This window comes from Struthio camelus, chromosome 7 (genome assembly GCF_040807025.1).
Source record: "Struthio camelus isolate bStrCam1 chromosome 7, bStrCam1.hap1, whole genome shotgun sequence".
Lineage (NCBI taxonomy): Eukaryota > Metazoa > Chordata > Aves > Struthioniformes > Struthionidae > Struthio > Struthio camelus.
Window position 1 is genome coordinate 43045558 of NC_090948.1, and position 18601 is coordinate 43064158.

At 43.0% G+C, this 18601-nt stretch overlaps 1 protein-coding gene across 2 annotated transcripts in view; it reads right to left on the minus strand.

The window, feature by feature from the left end:
* Positions 1-18601, minus strand: part of LOC104144903 (neutral ceramidase) — a 28493-nt gene that overhangs the window by 2447 nt on the left and 7445 nt on the right. For both annotated transcript variants that reach the window (XM_068951061.1, XM_068951062.1), the window contains 16 exons: positions 18027-18203; positions 17429-17556; positions 16768-16845; positions 14360-14480; positions 12765-12890; positions 12302-12388; positions 10937-11041; positions 10715-10796; positions 10101-10216; positions 7945-8039; positions 6807-6846; positions 5941-6036; positions 4901-4996; positions 4094-4243; positions 2955-3014; positions 2160-2248 (listed from right to left, as the gene is read on the minus strand). In XM_068951061.1, coding sequence (XP_068807162.1) covers positions 2160-2248; positions 2955-3014; positions 4094-4243; positions 4901-4996; positions 5941-6036; positions 6807-6846; positions 7945-8039; positions 10101-10216; positions 10715-10796; positions 10937-11041; positions 12302-12388; positions 12765-12890; positions 14360-14480; positions 16768-16845; positions 17429-17556; positions 18027-18203 — 1646 coding nt within the window. The remainder of the gene's footprint in view (positions 1-2159; positions 2249-2954; positions 3015-4093; positions 4244-4900; positions 4997-5940; positions 6037-6806; positions 6847-7944; positions 8040-10100; positions 10217-10714; positions 10797-10936; positions 11042-12301; positions 12389-12764; positions 12891-14359; positions 14481-16767; positions 16846-17428; positions 17557-18026; positions 18204-18601) is intronic.

The window sequence follows — 18601 nt, forward strand, 5'->3', positions numbered from 1 at the left end:
TATAAGCTGTTTAACACTTCGTAACATTAAACTAATGAATAAGGTGTTCACTTGTGTTACTCTCCTATTGCAATGCCACCAAAGTCAATGGTATAAAATTTTAGTTTTTCTAACATAAAAAAACCACACACAGTCTGACTTCACTAATGTCTGGTAGGGATGTTTGATGCTCCCTGTGCCTATCACCTTGATTTCTGATATTTCAAAGTTAACGATGTTCTTTGTTTTCATTATTTACAAAACTATTTCCCCTTTCTTGCATTGTTTTCTATGCTCATGGGGCACCAGGAAGGGAAACATTACTATCTGCATTTCTGTGCCTTCTGGCAAGCCATTTTAGACAGGAAAAGCCAAAATGGTTCCTCTTTCTTATCAGTAGAAGTATTTGAGAATCACTGTCAGAGCAGGCTAGATCCAAAGTCCAGCCTTTCTCAGGAAGAAAACTAGGATGCCTAGATTTTTTATGGTGACACATTCTTAAAGTTTTGCCCTTTTCTGTATTCTTCAGCTTTCTGAGAGGCGTTTTATTAAACATTTTCAGTGTTTCTGTCCAAGATTTGGAAAATGTTTGTAGGCAGGACTAAGTATAGCGTATGCCATGTGAATACAAGGGATAACATGCCAGCACTACCTTATTTAAGGAGGGAGCTTGACAAAAAATGTGCAATTAAAGTGACAAGGTAAAACAGCACTGGTGTTAAATAAAGGCCAAATACTTAGACATGCAAAGCTCCAAGTATAGGTAGGACTAAATCTACCACGTTGGTAGAGGCCAGGAATTTGTTGAGGGCAGAAGAGAAGTACATTGGCTTTCACTTCGCAGAGACAGGCAGCCTGCTTGCACCACATTTAATTGTGTTACATTATTAGAGCATGTCAATGGGAGACAGTGGATTTATGCTGGAGTCCTGGCTACCAGATTAGATTTAGAGAGCAATTGGTTGCATATGGGCAGAGAGAATTATGCCCTGCTAAATGCTAGTCATAAATTCAGAAAAAGACCTTCCTGATGAATCTGAACTACCAGGAACATTGCTTCTCTAATCTTTGAGGCTATCTGTTCGCGGTGGAACATTGCAAGGTCAGAAGATCTCCAAACCAGAGGTCTTTCAGAAAGGTTGGAGAGACAGGTAGGTAAATGTCCATTTTCATTCAAATGATGGAATAACTTCTAAAAGACTGGCTTGATAAAAGATCCCTATTGCATATACTGACTTCTGATGGAGCTCCAAAAGGTGACGTTAGCTTTGCAGCTTAAACGAAATTTTTCCTTATGCCAGACATCTCCAACCTTAACTTTGTTTTCTTCTAAACTTCTTTTACAATGTCTGCTGTTTCTACTTTACGATGTACAGCCAAGCTAGTCAGCCTCTTTCTATAAAAATCCTTCTGTTGCCTGAACCTTTGATAACCTCCCTTTGGTTCCCTATTCATCAGCACCATACAGCAGATGGATGAATGCAGGCTATGAACAAATTAGGCTGTGGTCAGCCAGTTCCTAGCTGTGCAACCCAGCAGCCACAGAGGTGGATAAGTTATCCCTCCATTTATAAAAGGGATCACTTGTGAGTCCTTTTGGTCATTACAAAAGGCAAGAATGGCCTCTTACACTGACTCCACAGAGTGAGTAACTTCCTACTTCTTGTGATCTGTTGACTCTAGTCTTGAGACAGACTTTTAACTTGCTAAAAGTCACTTTGCAAGCAACATATTGCGAAATGAATTATCTGATGACAGATTATTAGACTTGGACTCCATTCTACAAAAGGAGGCAACCGTACTCATTGGCCTTGCATGAGTTTCCCATGTGTCTTGAACTTCACAGCATTACGTAAGGTGATCCCTCATAGCTGTGCAACACTTTTGCATTTGTTGTCTCAACTATCTTGATAAGCTGAGGGAAGAAAGGCTCCTCCTCTAATTCTTGCTCTCCCTTCTACCTTCCCCAAAGTTATTTCCGAGGGGAAGGCTGAGTGCTACGGTCTGGACACGGTAATCGTGCAAAAGCTGACTGATCTGTCCCCAGAGAGCATCACCTCTAGGGGCAAGGCCAACCTCCAGTTTGGAGCTCTGAGAGAAAGTACACTGCAGTAAACTCAGACTCCTCTACGGAGTTTGTGAAAGAGCGAAACCTGGTAAGGGCACTGTAAGTCACTCACCTGGTCTCCCAGGAGGCATCGTTATGTACCGCATGCCAGGTCCCTGAAACGTTGATGTATCGCTCTACCGTCAGGAAGTTGTGTTCGCTCTGGAGTAAAAATAAGAAGTAGCCAGGCACTGAAGGGACAGGTGTGTTCCTTCTCTAATGTTTCATTTTCAGGGAGAATAGGCTATGCTTCTGTGTGTTTTACTGGCAAATTCAGCAGTTTTTTGCGAAAATGCTTATATTCCCTGCAAAGCACAACTTTAAATTTATAAATGAAACAGAGAACACGTGAAGAACCTGGTCATTAAAAAAAGCATGGGCATTGGCCATCAGTTTCTATCCAAGATGACTGACGGGGTGAATTTTGTACTTTTATCATTGTCTTTGTTTCATTAAAATCATATACCAGCCTGATAGGATGGAGACTAGAGCCCCTTTTGTTCCTACGAAAGGGCACTGGATACTGAGAAAAAGTATCTGGACTGATGCATTACACAGCTGACTTCAACTTGAACAGTATGAAGAGATGATAAATGATCTATATCCGACTTCAGTGCAGATTTTGTATTTGATATGTCAAATACTGGACAAAGAGATCTCTAACAAATGGACGCACATCCAAAATTAGGATTTTGTGTCAAAAACATTGTGGTGGTGTGAATTCCCAGAGCACATGCTTAAGGGAGAAACTTCTGAACTCCCAGCAAAGAAAAAAAGAACTAGAAGCGAATGATTTTACTGCTTTTGAAACCTGAACACCAACGATTAAAACATATAAGGCATAAAGCATATGTTGCCTTATATTTACCGCATTCTCTGCAGAGTTCCTAGGGTTTGCGCTGACAAAAGTTACTTCAGCAACTTCTCCCTGTGGGAACATTAAAATTTATTTTAAAGACTGAGTGGTATTTTGTGCATTTAAAAACATCCTTTTAAGAAGCCACAGATAAGAGTTGTTTTTTTTTTTTTTTAATTTCACTTATTACGGTAGGAATGGACACTTTATATCCTGAATTTGTGTGCTGTACTATGCCATTCCACTTGTTCTACTTGCAAGATGAACTTCATGGTATCACATAAAATTTCTGTGTAGAGAGAGAAGGAAATAAGTGACGTTCGAAGAATACAAGACCTCCCCGTCTTCTTCCTACCTCTCTCCTGGAGGCAGGCCAAGGAGATGAAAGCCTTTACTCTGAACGTCTTATCTAAATTATGAAGTATTGAAAACAGTGAACTCTTTCTGACATTTCATCTCATTTACATTCTATACCAGAGACATCAAAGGTGACCTGATTTCTGCTTGGAAAGAAATGATTGCACAAAATTCGCCTATTTAATCATCAACTGTTGTTGTATGTGGAAACAGAGGGGGAGCTCTTCTTCGTGGTGCATATAAAGGGCTTTTATTTTCTCTTTCGTTCACTCATTTTAACTGCATTCAGTATAATGATATTGGCATGAAAACTCCTTTCTGTTGCTCTAATCTTAAGAGTACTGATGCTTCATCAGATCACCAGTGTGGTTATCCATCTGACAGAGGTAAATCTTGTTCATCCACAAGCTTCACATTCAAGGCATAAGTCTGATTCATTACTAAAAAGGAAGGAAGTAGAGAAGCATTTTGGAAGTAGAGAAGCATTTTGAAATAGCTTTTAAAACTGAAGAGAGCTCTCTGACCTTATTCATGTGTGGAAAATACCAAAAGCAAAGCGCACAACATACGCTCAGACAGCGGAATGGTTAGGACAGTCAGGGTTTTTACATATGGAAGATGGACTGCTTTGTAAAGTCTGCCTTCTCCATCATGTTATATGCCCACTAAGAGCAATGATATCTTTTTGGTTTGAGATTACAACAATCCTTTAGAAAACACAGACTCTTTAGGAAGTTGGTTAGAATTTAAAGTTCTCCTAAGTAGGAGTTGGAAAACATTCTTGAAGCTCTCACCGCTCGATACTGTTTTCTTGCTTCTTGTAGCACATCCCCAAACGTCTTGTTCGGCGGAGCATTATCAGCACCAACAGTAGGCACCAAGGTCAGGCTAGTTATGTTGAAAAGTGGGGGCTCTGGACCACTTGGCAAATCCTGAACTGTATGCTGGGAGAAGAAATACGGACTTACTATACAAAACCATAGGTGTCAAGTCCCTCTATGATGAATCATACCAGTGCTACCAGCATACCAGGCTCTTTAACATAAAGTACATTGCTTAAATAGACTGTAACAGTAAGAGAAATAAAGGGAATGTAAAAGGACAGTGAGAAGATCCCTGTTTGTGCTCCATGTTCAGAAACAACCCCGGCTGGACACAAACTACCCTGTTGTTGAAATACCCCAAATCCACCTGCTAAAATATCCCAAAAGCAGATAGCTCCCTCCCACAGGCATGTTCCAGCTGTGCACATTCACACGGTCCACAGATGCAACGGTAACAAATATCGTCATGTACCGTTTTTCCTCTTGGTGGAAAAGTAGCAATGTCAGGCCATACTAAAATTTAGTGTTGTGGAAGCCTCAGCCATTGCAGGTACCTATATTCTAAACTCTGTACCAAAATTTACAGAATTTCAAGTGGCATGAGTCTCTCATTTTAGGAATTATTTTCATACCACACGCAAATGTCTCAAAGGGGCTATTTGAAAGAAATGGAAGTGTAGTAATCACGTAACCTCACTGAGGAGCAAATATAGCCATTAGCTTTCACAGGATTTGAAGGCCTTTAGCAGCATGTGGCATATAGAAAGCTTTGATTACCGTAGCAATAGCCTTTGCCAGTCGTCTGTACAGCTGAATATAAGCAGAGAGAGTGTGTGGCCCATAAATAGTCGATGCTGCCTCGTATCTTTGAACCTAGAAAAGGACAAAATTGGAAAAGGAGGGTTTGAACAGTTTATATGCCTCGTTCTACTGTCCAGAGACGAGATGAGCACTATACCTGCAGGGAGTTATTTAATGAGTTCTGAAAGTCATCTGTGTCAGAGACGTACACCTCCCTGGAGATTCATTTCCAGTACGTCAACCCCTTTACTGCCTAGAAGACAGCCTAACTGCTCACCTAAGTATTTCTGCTGCACTTTAAGATCATTCTTCATTCTCCTATGCACCACAAGAAAAGGTAAGACGAGTTATCACCCTTCCGCTTCTGACAGCTTTTTATTTCCTTAAAGTTTTATGAGGTAGGACTTATCCTCTCCGACTTCCAGGGTTGAACAACCCCAGTTCTTCCAACTTTCCCTCCCAGGTTAGGATTTCTGAACGTTTGGGGTCCATCCAAAGGTTCACATCCTCCTTACAGCACAGCATCTACCATGTCCTTTTGGGACCTTTAAGACCTTTAGCCTTGCAAGCTATATTGTTGCCCTTTCCACAGCAACCTGACAGTGCTGATTCACATTCACTCCATGATCTTACAGCTCCAAATCTTTCTTTCAGTAACTTCTCCAACTTGTGAATATCATTTCTAATTCATCCAGGCCATCAGAATAAACACTGAAAAGACTGGAACCCAGAAGAGCTCCTTCCCTTCAGTATATTTAACCATTTCCATACCGAGCTACCCATAACTCTTTTCTAGTAACGGACAGGAAACTACTTTGGCACTTGAGCCATTTCACCTGGGCCAGAAAAAAACAAGCAGGTGTCAGGATTTCTACCAAAGATTCTCATAACTTTTTTCAGCTTTTTGTGGTAAAGGAAAACTACTGTACATGTGCATAATTACTCATCAGTATCATCCCACATAGTAAAATCTGAACTCAACAAAGCATATTCAATAAGCAATTTTAATTGTTTACCTGGTATTCTTCATAGGTGGTAATGTAATGGGTGTAGACATTGCACAGGCCTGCAATTACCACATTCATTCCTGATGTTCCATGAGACTCAAATTCCTAAGAAAAGAAATAAATAACTCTTCTTGCAGTAACTGCTTAATGCACACTTGTATATTATTATTTACCAGGACAGAATGCAAAGTTCTTGGAGGCGCAGTTTCAGGAAAATGGCCCTACAAATGTAATTTGCCCTGTATTAACTGCTTGATTTCCATCCAGTGTCAAAGAGCAAAGAGACTCCCCGCAGAGAAAGAGGATAAATGATCTCATACTCCAGGAAATGCAACAAATTGAATATAGCTTCTTTTCAAGTCTAATATCTGTATTCTCCTAAAAACCACAGCACTACAACATGTTGTGAGGCCGCCTCAGTGAGCTGTGGGGACAGCAGGCAAGATTACGATGGTGTTCAGACTGCAGCTGAAAATAAGATAAATCAACTCATTGAACAGAAAAAATATATATATTTGCCATTTCTTTTCCAGTTGTTCTCATGTTGCAGGAGCTAAACCCCACCACCACAGAGGCTTCAGAGACAAAACTTCTGTTAGCACCAGTTATGCCACGATTTCAGTTGAATTAGTTTGTGTTGACTTAATGGATTGAAAGAGAAAGGTTTACTTCTTTTTGGGAGGATATTCATCTCTTTGGCATGTCAGTAAGTGCATGCCCAAATATGCATGAAGCAACTCTGGGAAGCAAACCTCTGTAAGATGTGAGACCCAGGATCCCAACTAGGAGGAGACACTGGAAAAAACATCATAATCAAGAAATGAGAAGTTCCAGATACACTGCTGTCTTGAGAAACTTCTTCTTCAACTACTTACACTTCTAACAGCTTCCCGTAGTCTACGTCCAGACATGGTCCTAGAGGCATTAAGGGAATAATGTCAAACTCCAGTAATGCAGAGAACACAGGAGGTGTTAAAGAAGGAATTGTTTGATATGAGTCCAAAAGTCTGGATAGTTATCTGAGTCTTTCCTGGGGAATCTGACTACCTGAGGTCACTGCAAGACTCCTTTCTCCAGGCTAGCTTCACCTTTGACATGCAGCACACCAGAGCAGAAGGGAGGCTATCAGCAAGTTGTGAGCACTTGGGTCTTCTCTGCTGTGAGTTCAAGCAAAACACCTCAAAACATTTCATATATATAATCACAGCTAGACTCAGGCTGGAGGCACGCTGGAGGTTTCCAGTCCAACCTTAGCTCACAGCAGCACCAACGTCATAGCAGCTTGCTCAGGCGAGTCTGGGCAGTCACCGAGGATGGAGATCCCCCACCACTCTGGGCAACCTCAAACCAAAAACTATTGAGTAGTAGTATTTCTTGATTTATGTTTGTCGTTCAGAATAAAAGCCAAAACTTTCTTATTTTTCATGGAGCAGAAGGCTTTTATCTGAACCAGTGAAACGCTTGCCTCTTGGTCAAACTTGTTTAGTTTGGCAGCATCGAAGCATAATAATCATTTTTTTTGTGAAATCAAAACTCAGGATGACAGGAAAAAGAGGATAGAAATAAAACATTATCCTATCTAGATTTTTACCATGTTAGCGTCAATGAAAAATTAAGATCAATGCAATTCATCGTTCCAGCATTTGTGGCATGAAGAGTTAAAGTTAACAGGCTCCTTTCATTTCAATGAAACTGCATTTAGCAATAAACAGTTAAAATTATTTAGGAAGCTTGTTTCAATCTCATTCATAGATTGGCCATAGCTAGTTTATAAAGTGAAGAAGAAAAGGGGAAGCCCCAGGTACACTGAGGAGACAGGATACAAGAGATAATGTGCAGGGGACATACAGGTGCAGTGTTTGCACAGCTGTCATATACTGGGGACAATTTTTAGCCTAACCTCCCCCACCCCCTTCTACACTGGATTACGCACCCACAAGCAAAAGTACCGCAGGTGGTTTGAATGAAAAGCTGCCAGTTGTGATATATAGAACAAGACCAAAAAACACGTACGTAAGCTCTCCAGGAACAGCAACAATTGCCAGTGACCCGATGGTAGCAAGCTGAATATCTACTATGTCGGGGTGCCATGGGTGAGGTCGAGTCATCTAAGATGAAAAGAAAAAGTGGATATGACTTGTATAGAATAATAACAAGATAGATAGCTGAGGCATTTTCCTTTCTACAGTCTTAAACCAGACAAATAAAATTACTATAGTCAGTCATGCGAGAAAGCATTTTACTTCCCATATTGCATGGGCAAGAAGTCGTTCGGTCATCACACACAGATTAAGGAGATACAAGTGTAAGTACTGTGGATGAGTCAAAAACATTTGTGCTGGTAGAAGCAGCTTAAAGTAAAACAGGTGAATAAGGTCAGTGTAGCCCCTAGGAACAGAAACTTCATGAGTAGAAACTCCCCATCTGCATGGGAAGAGGATAGTACTAGGATCAGTGAGGCTGATTATCTGATCAGAGCAGCAAAAGTGAGTTGATAAAGGAAATCGGAGAGCCTGATGGCAGTGGGAAATGGCAGTTACCTCTTCAGAAACTGAGCAAACCTATCATCAGGGTGCAACGCAGAGAGCTTTTAAGTGACCCTAAGGCTGATGCCCAAGGAGCCCAGGCAACGAGCCATGCTCCATCAAGCCCTGAGCCATTCATGAGTTCAGCTTCAAATTGCCCTGTAACAGGGACCACACCAAACTCCAAACTCAGCACCACTGCAGCAGCTAGATACGAACAACGCCCTAGAGAGGCATTTTGGCTTAAATAAAATAGCTACATAAAAATGAGGAGGCTCGCTAAAAGGAAATTTAGACCACCAGCGACTTGAGAGTGACATGGCTCTGGCAAGCAAAATGAAAAATCCTGGTATGCAAAGCCAGAAAGATTTTTGAGCAGCAGCTTACCAGGGGCATAAAATGAATGGTAAAACTTTGTCAAACACATCAGAAGCAGGAGGCCTGCCAGAGTATCAGTGGAAGGTTACTCAAAGGTGATACAGCCATAAGAATAATGTGTAATTTATTCTCGACAGCACCGACCTTGACGGAGAGGCTAGGGTGGGAGGAGGCTCTGCACTGGAGCCTCTCTTCAGCGAGAAGAGCCAAGGAGCTGACTGAAAATGAAGCGGCACTAGGAAAGTTTTTAAAGAGACTGAGGAAAGGAATAACAACGCCTCGTCCAGATGGCATTCCCTAAGTGCTCTGAAGGACCCTGGACATGATCCTACTGACCTACCCTCTGCCGTGCATTACTTTTGCCTTGAAGCCAAAGGAACAGGACGTGGAAAACGTGGAATCAATTTTGTTTTAAGGTTCTAAGTAGGACTTTGGGGAAGTTCAGCAAGGACAAATGCAAAGTTGTGCCCCAGGACAAAGCAGCCCCACGCATGGGCAGGAGCAGCTCTGCAGATAAAGGTCACAGTGAAAGCACCAGAGGCCACAGCACAAGCTGTAACATGGGAAATCCCAGCTGTCCCTAAGGAAACAGTCTTTCCCCGTGCAAGCAGTGTTGCCCTGGAATAGAGCCCTGAGCAGCCGGGGATCTCCATCCTCTGGGGTTGCCCAGACTTGCCTGGACATGACTCTGAGCAACCTGCTGTAGCTGTGACATTGGCCCTGCTGTGAGCAGGGGTTGGACCAGAGATCCCCACCCAAGGGTGCCTCCAGCCTCAGCTCGGCTGTGAGTCTAACTGCAGATGAATAAATCTGGCATTAGTAGAAGTTATAATTCACAGAGCTCACAGATGCTTGTATAAGTATGATAGAAAACCAGAGAAGGCAACAGGACATTTCTTGAGGAAGTCATAGGTAGAGAGAGGTCTTTGAAGATATCACTCAAAGTGTGAGTAAATTGATACTGTCCCTGGTATTTCCAAAAGGCACAGTGACAAGCTACGTCATCTTACACAGCCCAGCATATTATACAACAAAAAGAAAAGCCATCTTATGGATCAAGATAGGAAAATATGGGTAAGATGGAAGAAAAGCCCTTCCAGAGCTATTAAATACAAAGATATGAGCCCCAGCAGAAGATGTCCTTAAGCCTGAGACTGCCAGGAGGGAACGCTGAGCTCCACGCACCGTTTGCTTTCCCTTATCTTATGTATTTGTCCAGATCAGCAATCTCTGTGCTTTCCAGGGCACGTAGCAGTGTATCCTTACCTCTCCAGTGCTAAAGAGGATTGGCTTGGGTTCGTGGCATGCTTGTGTTTCATTGGATGGCTCTCCCAGCAGCTGGTCCCGGATGCTGTCCCAGAATGGGTCACCTTGTACTGCACCTGAAGGGAAAATATCTTCTAAACACTGATCCTTCGGCTCCCGCAGCAGATACGCGACAGAAACCTTTATTAGAGTCTTGCTTATCTGGAGTAGGATATTTCTCAGTGAATTCTGAGTATCTCCCTTTTCTATAGCGGCTTGAAATGCTGAGCTTTAGCCCAGCTGAACTCCATCTTGCAGGATCTGCGTAGCAACAGCAAATTGCAAACTGCCTCAAGGCCGGATCTTTCTACCCCCCATTCCCCATTCAGCACTATTCTTCCTTAAGAGCACAATCATTTTGTTCTCCATAATTTTTTTGGTGAACTCAGACAAACTTGCAAGGGGACCATAAGATCACACCTTTCTAAAAACATCCCTTTGGAGACTGTGCTTCAATCAACTGTTGGTGTTCTCAAAACAATTCTGAAGGTTTGAATCTATTTGAGAGGTGTCCCATGTCTTCCCCATTTGTACAAACCCCCTTTTTAACCCCAAACATTTATTCCCTGAATTACCTTGTGTGAAATTGAAAGCCCCCACTCCATCAATGGTACCCGCAGCAAAGCTGTGTCCTAAGGCTGGTTTACATGTTTTAACCTTAATTTAAAAGGAAAAAAAAAAAGGGAGATGTCTTAAAATCAGTTCCCTTCAGTGTACCAAGTCCTACTATAAGAATACAACATGTCTTCCTTGGTGAGCGGTCCCGGGCCTGTGTCCATGGGAGCTCCTGCCTTTACCGTGTGTGTGGCATTGAACTCCACTGAGACGTCACTCATGTTCACCCACTGGTGAGCTGAGCTGAGGGGTCCTGTGATCTCCTGGGAAGCATTTGCGTACATCTCCTAAAGCACATACATAGAGTAAGCAGTGTCAAAGGCAGCAAAACAAAGCAATGCAGCCTCATCCATATTACTCATGGCTCAAACGGAAGGAAAAGCCACTGACTCTCTCTACTGCAGGAGCTGTTAGAGCATCTACGTTTCTCACATCTTTGACCAGAACAAATATTCTCTGTGGGAAAACACATACATTGCATTTGGTGCTTCCAAATACACAGATTTTACTATGCCTTTACTATGTGGATGACAGCTAAGTCATTCTAATTTGGTCATCAGCTGCTCATTGAATGATTTTTCCGACACACGTATCTAGAATTGGTACACAGAGCGCGTCGCCAGAAGTCATACAGCTTTTGTAACATTTCCTGTAACTGTAGGAAGAAAGAGAGGACGTCGCATTTGAAAACCAAACGTCTGGAGCATTGAAATGGCAGTAATGTTTTCACTCTCCATTTGACACAAATGCAGGGAACGTTGACTGGGACAAGAGGTTCCCTCGGACAAGCTTTGTTCTTGCAAGTCACCATCAGTCTAGACTGACTTTAGGGCAAACCTCTGAAACAGCAATCAAAAGGAAATGGCTGTCATAAAGCCTTCTGCTCTTACTCCTTTACTGGATCTTTTCCAGTTCCTACAAGCTGCTGTCCCTGAAACTGTGCCAGAAATGTCCTCCTGCTGACAACCCTCAAGTAACGCAGATCCACAGAAGAGGAACTGGTGAATTCCGGTGAATTTTGGGCTGAAGGACCCAAGAACTGCAAGTGAGTCAACAGGCTGATGCACAGCAGCTGAATAAATGCAAAGTGTGACAGGATGAACATTTTTCATGAGTGTTTAGCTCACGCTTGCATTGGTTTGGGAGTGTGATGTCACACTCAGCCAATAAGTGGTATGTGATGGCATCTCTGAGCTCTTCTAGGAGTCTTCAGCATCTGTGATTTTTCCCACCATGACTCTTCTAACATACATGTATGGAAGGGGGAGAGTGTAAGGGAGCAATATCCATATTACACACCAATAAGGAGCAGAGAGATTGAAACCAACATTTTAAAATTGCGAGGCCTATGATCATGTATCTAAAGAAAAGTGCACGTTTTCTGAAAAATTAGGCAACTTCTTTAGCATATAAATGTGGATTTTAGTGTACTTTAAGCCTACAAGCATTCACAAAAGCAGATGCAACAAATTTTCTCAAATGAATTGTGCCTTTGTTTTTGTAATAACCACATCCACATAGACTCTTAAGGCAAGAAAATCGCTTACCTTTGCTTTCAAGTAGATATTTTGCCCTATAATTCTTGTACTGTCGAACATGTCCGCACCAGGACCCATGGCCATGCACATCTTCGCCTATTAAGAAATGTTTTTTAATTCCAGTAATCTGTTAACATAAAGAACACAACTGCAAAGTGAGTATGCAGTGGATGAATGCACAAGTGACTTTCATAATGTGAGAACTAATTGCTTCTTGCTAGCCATTTAAAATTTTGGGCACCCAGTTACTACTTTAAGGTCGGGTTTTATTTGGACTTGGGGTGAACAACCAGAAACCTGGGTGTATTAGACATGGTAAGTTCCAGAAATGGATATCCCCAGTCATCCAAGGAACAGGTGATTTATTCTTATTCTCTCCATGCAGATTGGTCCACCACCTGGCTCCTTACTTGCACCTCCAGCATGAATTTTCTCCTTAACAAAACTTAATATATAAGCAATATATACTTACTCCACCTATGGGACAGGCGCTCTGCGGGTTATCACATGAGTCCCCTGTGTTTATGCAGAATGGGCCTTTGGTATTGGGAGACACATCTCCCAGGTTGGAGGATGCAAAAGCAGCAACAAAAGAGCCCTGTCAAACAAAGACATAGACAGATGGGTTTTAGTGCCTTGCAGTGACTGCAAACATCACCTGCGTCTTTCCCTCAGGGCTACAAATGTGCAACACAATGCCAAGGCTGATCTTATAGCCAGCTGATTGGCATGGGACGCTCGTAAATATTTCTGACGTGACTGGGAGGATTGATACCGGGATTTAGGAGTGCCCCGGGGAAAAGCAAGGGAGAAAAGGATGCACTGGATGCAACTGCCATTGCAAGTGGCAAAGGGGGACCTTCACATCATTTTAGTTTCTGAAAAATGTTTCTTCCACCTCTTCCAGCTCAGCAACAGCTCTTCACTCTCATTCCTAATTCCTAACGTTACTGACCAGATGCTAATGGGTCAACGCGGCATCTTGCACACGATTTGCCTTCTGCCAGGCTTTCACCATGAGAGATTTAGAGGGTGAGAGCCACTGCATCTGGCCGCAGGAGTTAACATCAAGCAGTATTCATAAAGCAAGGCTGGTTATACACATCGAGCATTAGCTAAATTCTTCTCTCACGGATGATGCTCTCATTTTTTCCCTCCTTTTAGAGATAGCATGCGTCAACACTAGCTATTTAAATATATTATCAATCAACTCTTTAGCCATTCTCTTGCAAGACTGTTGGATGCAAGAAGGATAGACAGCTAAATACTGAAACCTGCAAACACTTCCACACATACTTAGCTTTTTGTGTATGTCACTTCGCACTGACTTGCACCCATAACTATGCAGTACGGTGGAGTCTTGTTAAAAGCTTTGACATAATCCACCATAAAAAGAAACGTTTGCAAGTAGGGAATGAGTAAACTTTCTTTAGTTTCCATCTTTGGTATGAACTGCATGTGGTCCTCTGCCCTGAATATTAAAATGGGAACGGGCAACTGTTTCAAGATGGAGATACACACAGACCACCCTCTTAATCAACTCCTGATTCAGAGCGTCCATGAGGTTGGTTCACATCCATGTTCACATTTCAGGGGAAATAATGCTTTTTAAAGGAGTAGTGTTTGCTCTCCAAGGATGGAAGTGCCCCCAGGACAGATGAAGGCCAGAAGGTAAAACTGTTTGGGAGGCTACAGGAAACAAATAAAGTTGGCCGCAACACTGATGAGAAACACAAGCACTCAAGAAACACAAGCATTCCCTTTGGCCCACCTATGCCACATGTGCCTTTCTACTCTTTTCCATTATTTTCAATAGCTGAATCAAAATAATTTTGGCTTGCCCTTAAAATCTAAACAAACGTAGCTGGCCACGAGTACACTTTGTAATTTCTCTTTGCTAGAGGCAGAAAGAAGTAAATAAGGCAAAGAGTGCATCTTTGTCTCCTTTTGCTGCCGTACTAGTTCACTGTTTGAAAGAACCTGTTCTGGTGCATAAAAAGCACCACTCAACCTGTTCTGGCTGCGTATTCTTTCCCATTATTTTTGATAGTCTTAAAATACTCCAACCTCTCCCGGAAGCATCCCTTTGTTCTTCTCCTGTTCAAATAAGTAAGATGCATAGCCCACGTTGTCGCTGTTCACTAGGTGGTTTGTATTGTTCATGCTGACTGGATGGACTGCAAACCAGCTAAAGAAAAATCAGAAGATACATATAGGGAATGCATTATTCAATCTGCATGTTTGCAATTGACTAATTAGAATGTTCTTTTTTGGGAATAAAACTTGGACTGTCGATACTCAGGGCTGGATTAGCAAGGTCAGAGTTTGTCCCATCCTCTCCCTTCCTGATCGGGAAGGCTTACAACTAGGATGGCCCGGGTCTTGAGGTTGCAAGAGTTTGTAATCAGGGCCACTAAGGGATATTTCAGTGTTTCACAGCAGTTCCACTCCAGGAATCTCTTCCCACTTCCCACACTCTGCTTAGAAAACCTAAGAAACTAGCAGGTGAGAGAGACGGAGCAGGTAGACTCCTGGAGAGAGGGTGATCAGATCCCCTTTCTGTTGCTTGCAGAGAGACGCAATTACAAGAAAAATGGCAACGCAAATGTTCTAGGCACGCTGCATCCTAAACTGAGTCTTTTCTGAGTTCCATGTAACTGGAAATAAATTGCATTTTGGAGGATTTCTTATTTTCTTGCTTCAGAGAAACAAGAAAGAGTCAAAAGTGTAAATAAGAAACATTTTCATTCTTATGGAAAGGTGCCAAACCAACAAACTGTGGAGCTCATAGCAGCCAGTAAATCTCCTAATGGATATCCGGTGCCCCATGGCTCAGCCTTGAAGATCACAAATATTGTGTTGATCCCACTGTTTCTGTTGCACTGTAACAAATCTCCATGCCTTCATCAGAGCAACTTAGTTCCTCAGCGCTCTGCACAGCTAGTCTTCCCCATAGCAAACCAATTTGCCCTGCCTTATGTGCTAACTAGACTGTTGGGTCTATTTTGGATTACTGCTGTGCTCTGCAGCTCACTGCAGCTTGAAAAGGTCCTCCCTCCATGTGTAAACCTGCATTTTCAGCTGCTCAGCCATTGCTCAACCCTTAAAAGGGCAGAGGTTATCAAACAGCACTTAGTTAACTGCTGTCCGTGTCAGCTGGCAGAAGAAGGGTCTGTAATAACCCCTTATGCCCTCTGAAAGCAGGCGGCTGCGTCTCCCTTTCGCAACACTTACGCCTCAAGAAAGATCCTTTGCTTTTTTCCTTACTTCATTAGGTGTGACATCAGGAGAAAAACCAGTTACATAGGAAAGCTTTCCTGTTCCTCTTAACGCAGTCAAACCCTCACTTTTGATTTCTGAATGAGGAAATCAAAATGTTGACTTCATTACTGTGAGTTACTTCATTTGCCTGGCCTTGAGCTCTAAACTTTGAACAGCCAAACACTCAGGCTCAGACCTCCTGATAGGATAGGCATCATAAACGCTACCTCTTGGGCAAGGTAACTCAGTACATAGTGTTCGACACCAGGAATGGCATGCTTTGCATGAAATATGGGGTATTAAAAGAAAATAATCAAGAGATCAAGAAAAGTCAAAGGGGGATCCAGCTGCACTTTCTGCTGTCCAAAGGGGTTATAGAGAGGCAGGCTCTGCTCAGAGGGGGGCACAGCGAAAGCACCAGAGGCACCAGCACGAGCTGCAACAGGGGAAATCCCAACTGGCCTTAAGGAATCAGTTCTTTCCCATGCAAGCGGTCCCATCCTGGGAAAGGACCCAGAGGAGTGGGGGATCTCTGTCCTCAGGGATTGCCTGGACTCTCCTGGACACAGCCCTGGGCAACCCGCTGTGGGTGCAGCCTTGGCCCTGCTGTGAGCTGGGGTCAGACCAGAAAGTCCCAGGGTGTTTCCAACCTCAGCCTAGCTATGACTGTGTGATCCTCCTCCCCTTTTCCACACTGCTGAGCAAGAGGAGACTTAGATGTCCAACATTCAGTTATGTTGGGGGGGGGGGCTACAACCCCTACAAAGCAAGACCAAATATTACATCTTCCTCAGACTCTTTTGCAAGCTGAGGCCTTTGCAGATGTGCCAGGAGATGGGCAGAAAGCTAGAGAAGGACCAGATGCTGCTATAACTCCCAGAGCAGATGAAGAACAGTGTCCTGTTTTATGCACTCATGGACTTTCACCATAAACTTATTCTTCATCCAGAGATCCTTGGGTGACTGGCTGGGAAGGATGAGAAAGCATCACTGTTGGAAAGGAGAGATTGTATAGAAAGGAACTGTAGAAAGGAATTTGGATGAGAAACCCCTAGACATCCCTTCCAACCTGAATTATTCTACCACATACTCTAAATAAACAGCACAAAAATGCTATTCCCAGGACAGCCTGAGGGCCACTCCCTCTTGTGATTTTGGGGGTATTTTGGTTCATGAGATCTGGGGAAAAAATATATTACTTCTGTAGTCAATACCTGATAAGGCCCAGCTCCTGTCCACTTGCAGCTACCATCTTCAGCATCACCATTTCTTTATCCGTGTTGGATGAATACCTGGTACAACGAAGCAGGGAAAGCCCATTAAGTGCCACAGCTGTGGTCATACTCTGTGTTGCCCGGATGCATTAAATCTCTACCAGCTGAGCAAGAAAACGGAGAGGATATTACTAGAGTGCAGTTAGACCTGAGAGGAACATCTGAAAATACTTGCTGAATATAAGGGAAGAGTTACAGCTTTCATTAAGACCCGGCACTGCTTCTCCGGATGACAGAAGGTGGACCTCTCTCTGCATACAGCCTCATGCACAAAGGATAACTTGCCATCCGACTCAAATGCTAACATCTTCTAATGACATTCATTTTTTAATGAAGCACAAGGTCAGATCCTTAATCAATGCTCTCCCGTGCTTGGAGGGAGCAGGAGGCTTAGCCAACCACAACTTTCAGGCCCCTTCGTACAACCCATTTTAATGGGGAGCAGACACTCAAGCACCCAGGATGGTGACAGCGTCATGCTTTTGCAGTCCACGTTTTGAACCATCCTATGGATGACCAGAAATAGCCACAGCTGGGTTAGGGACCTGAGCAGAGAGCCCCTTTCAGGGCTCTGTTTCTTTCCCATTGGAAGAGCCTTTACCTGCTTCGTTCAGATGCTGGATTCTGGAGGTAAGAGTAAGGGCTTCTGTTGATCTGACTGTTTTCTACAGTGCCTCTGTTTATAAAAAGCCTTCCTTTCTTCATGTTCTGGTGTGCTATATCAATACTCTGAAAATTAGGAAAGCGGGGAATATTAGCCTTTGCACAGGAAAGGGGATCAATCATAAGGCCTACGTGAGATTATCTGGAACCTATCTGGACCTGTGCCCCCTCTCTCTCTCTGTCTCTCTGTCTCTCTCTCTCTCCCTCCATCCCAATCCCAAGTGTTATCATGCTAATTTAGGGGATTTTTTTTTTCCTTTTTAACAGGGTAAAATTCCAGAAAGTGATGAGTATAAAGAGCAATATTTTGAAATAAATAAGAATCATCATTTCCTAAAGAAATACTTCAAGACTTTTGTTTACTGACCTGATTTCATTGGTAAACACAAACCTGTCTCCGAGTGTGTTCTAAGATCATAGTGTTTGGAGCTGCTATGATGAATATCCCAGCAAGAGCTCCATTAGTCGTGAAGACATCTTCCCATTGTCTTTCTCATGTTTACAGGATCTCATTTCAATGGAGCAGAAACACCTACCTTTACAATGCCATTCACAATAGCCTGAAGGGACGGTCTGATTAGTCCCTTGCTAGTTATCCAGAAGAGAGTGTACTGGAAATAGCCAGCAGGCCCTGAATGCGTGTGGGTGCCACTGAGAATGACGTTGTCCTGTCGGTACAGCTCACCATACTTGCTCTTCAATGCCTTGAGCACCTAAGAAGAAGGAGGTAACCCTACAGACCCTTTTTCATGCCCCAGAACTGCAGAGATCTGTATCAGCCTTTGCACACAAAAATAGTAACCTCGCATCCGACTCCCCATTCTTCTCTTTCTCCATGATACGCCCACACTGGTGGATTTTAGTATCGGCTTGGTAACAGCCTTACAATAATTGAATCTTGTAAGTGAAGACACCTATGGAAAACTTACAGGCAATCCCAAATCAGCCAACAAGTCCCCGCTTCTCTGCCATTCTCTTTCCCTCCCTTAGTGCTGCTAGAAATCCAGAATTACGCAGCCACTGAGTGCCACGTGCATTCATGATAAGGGTCCCAGTTAAAAAAAGCACTGTCAAAGTGTAGGCTCAGTAGCAGAGGCAAAGAGGTAGCACA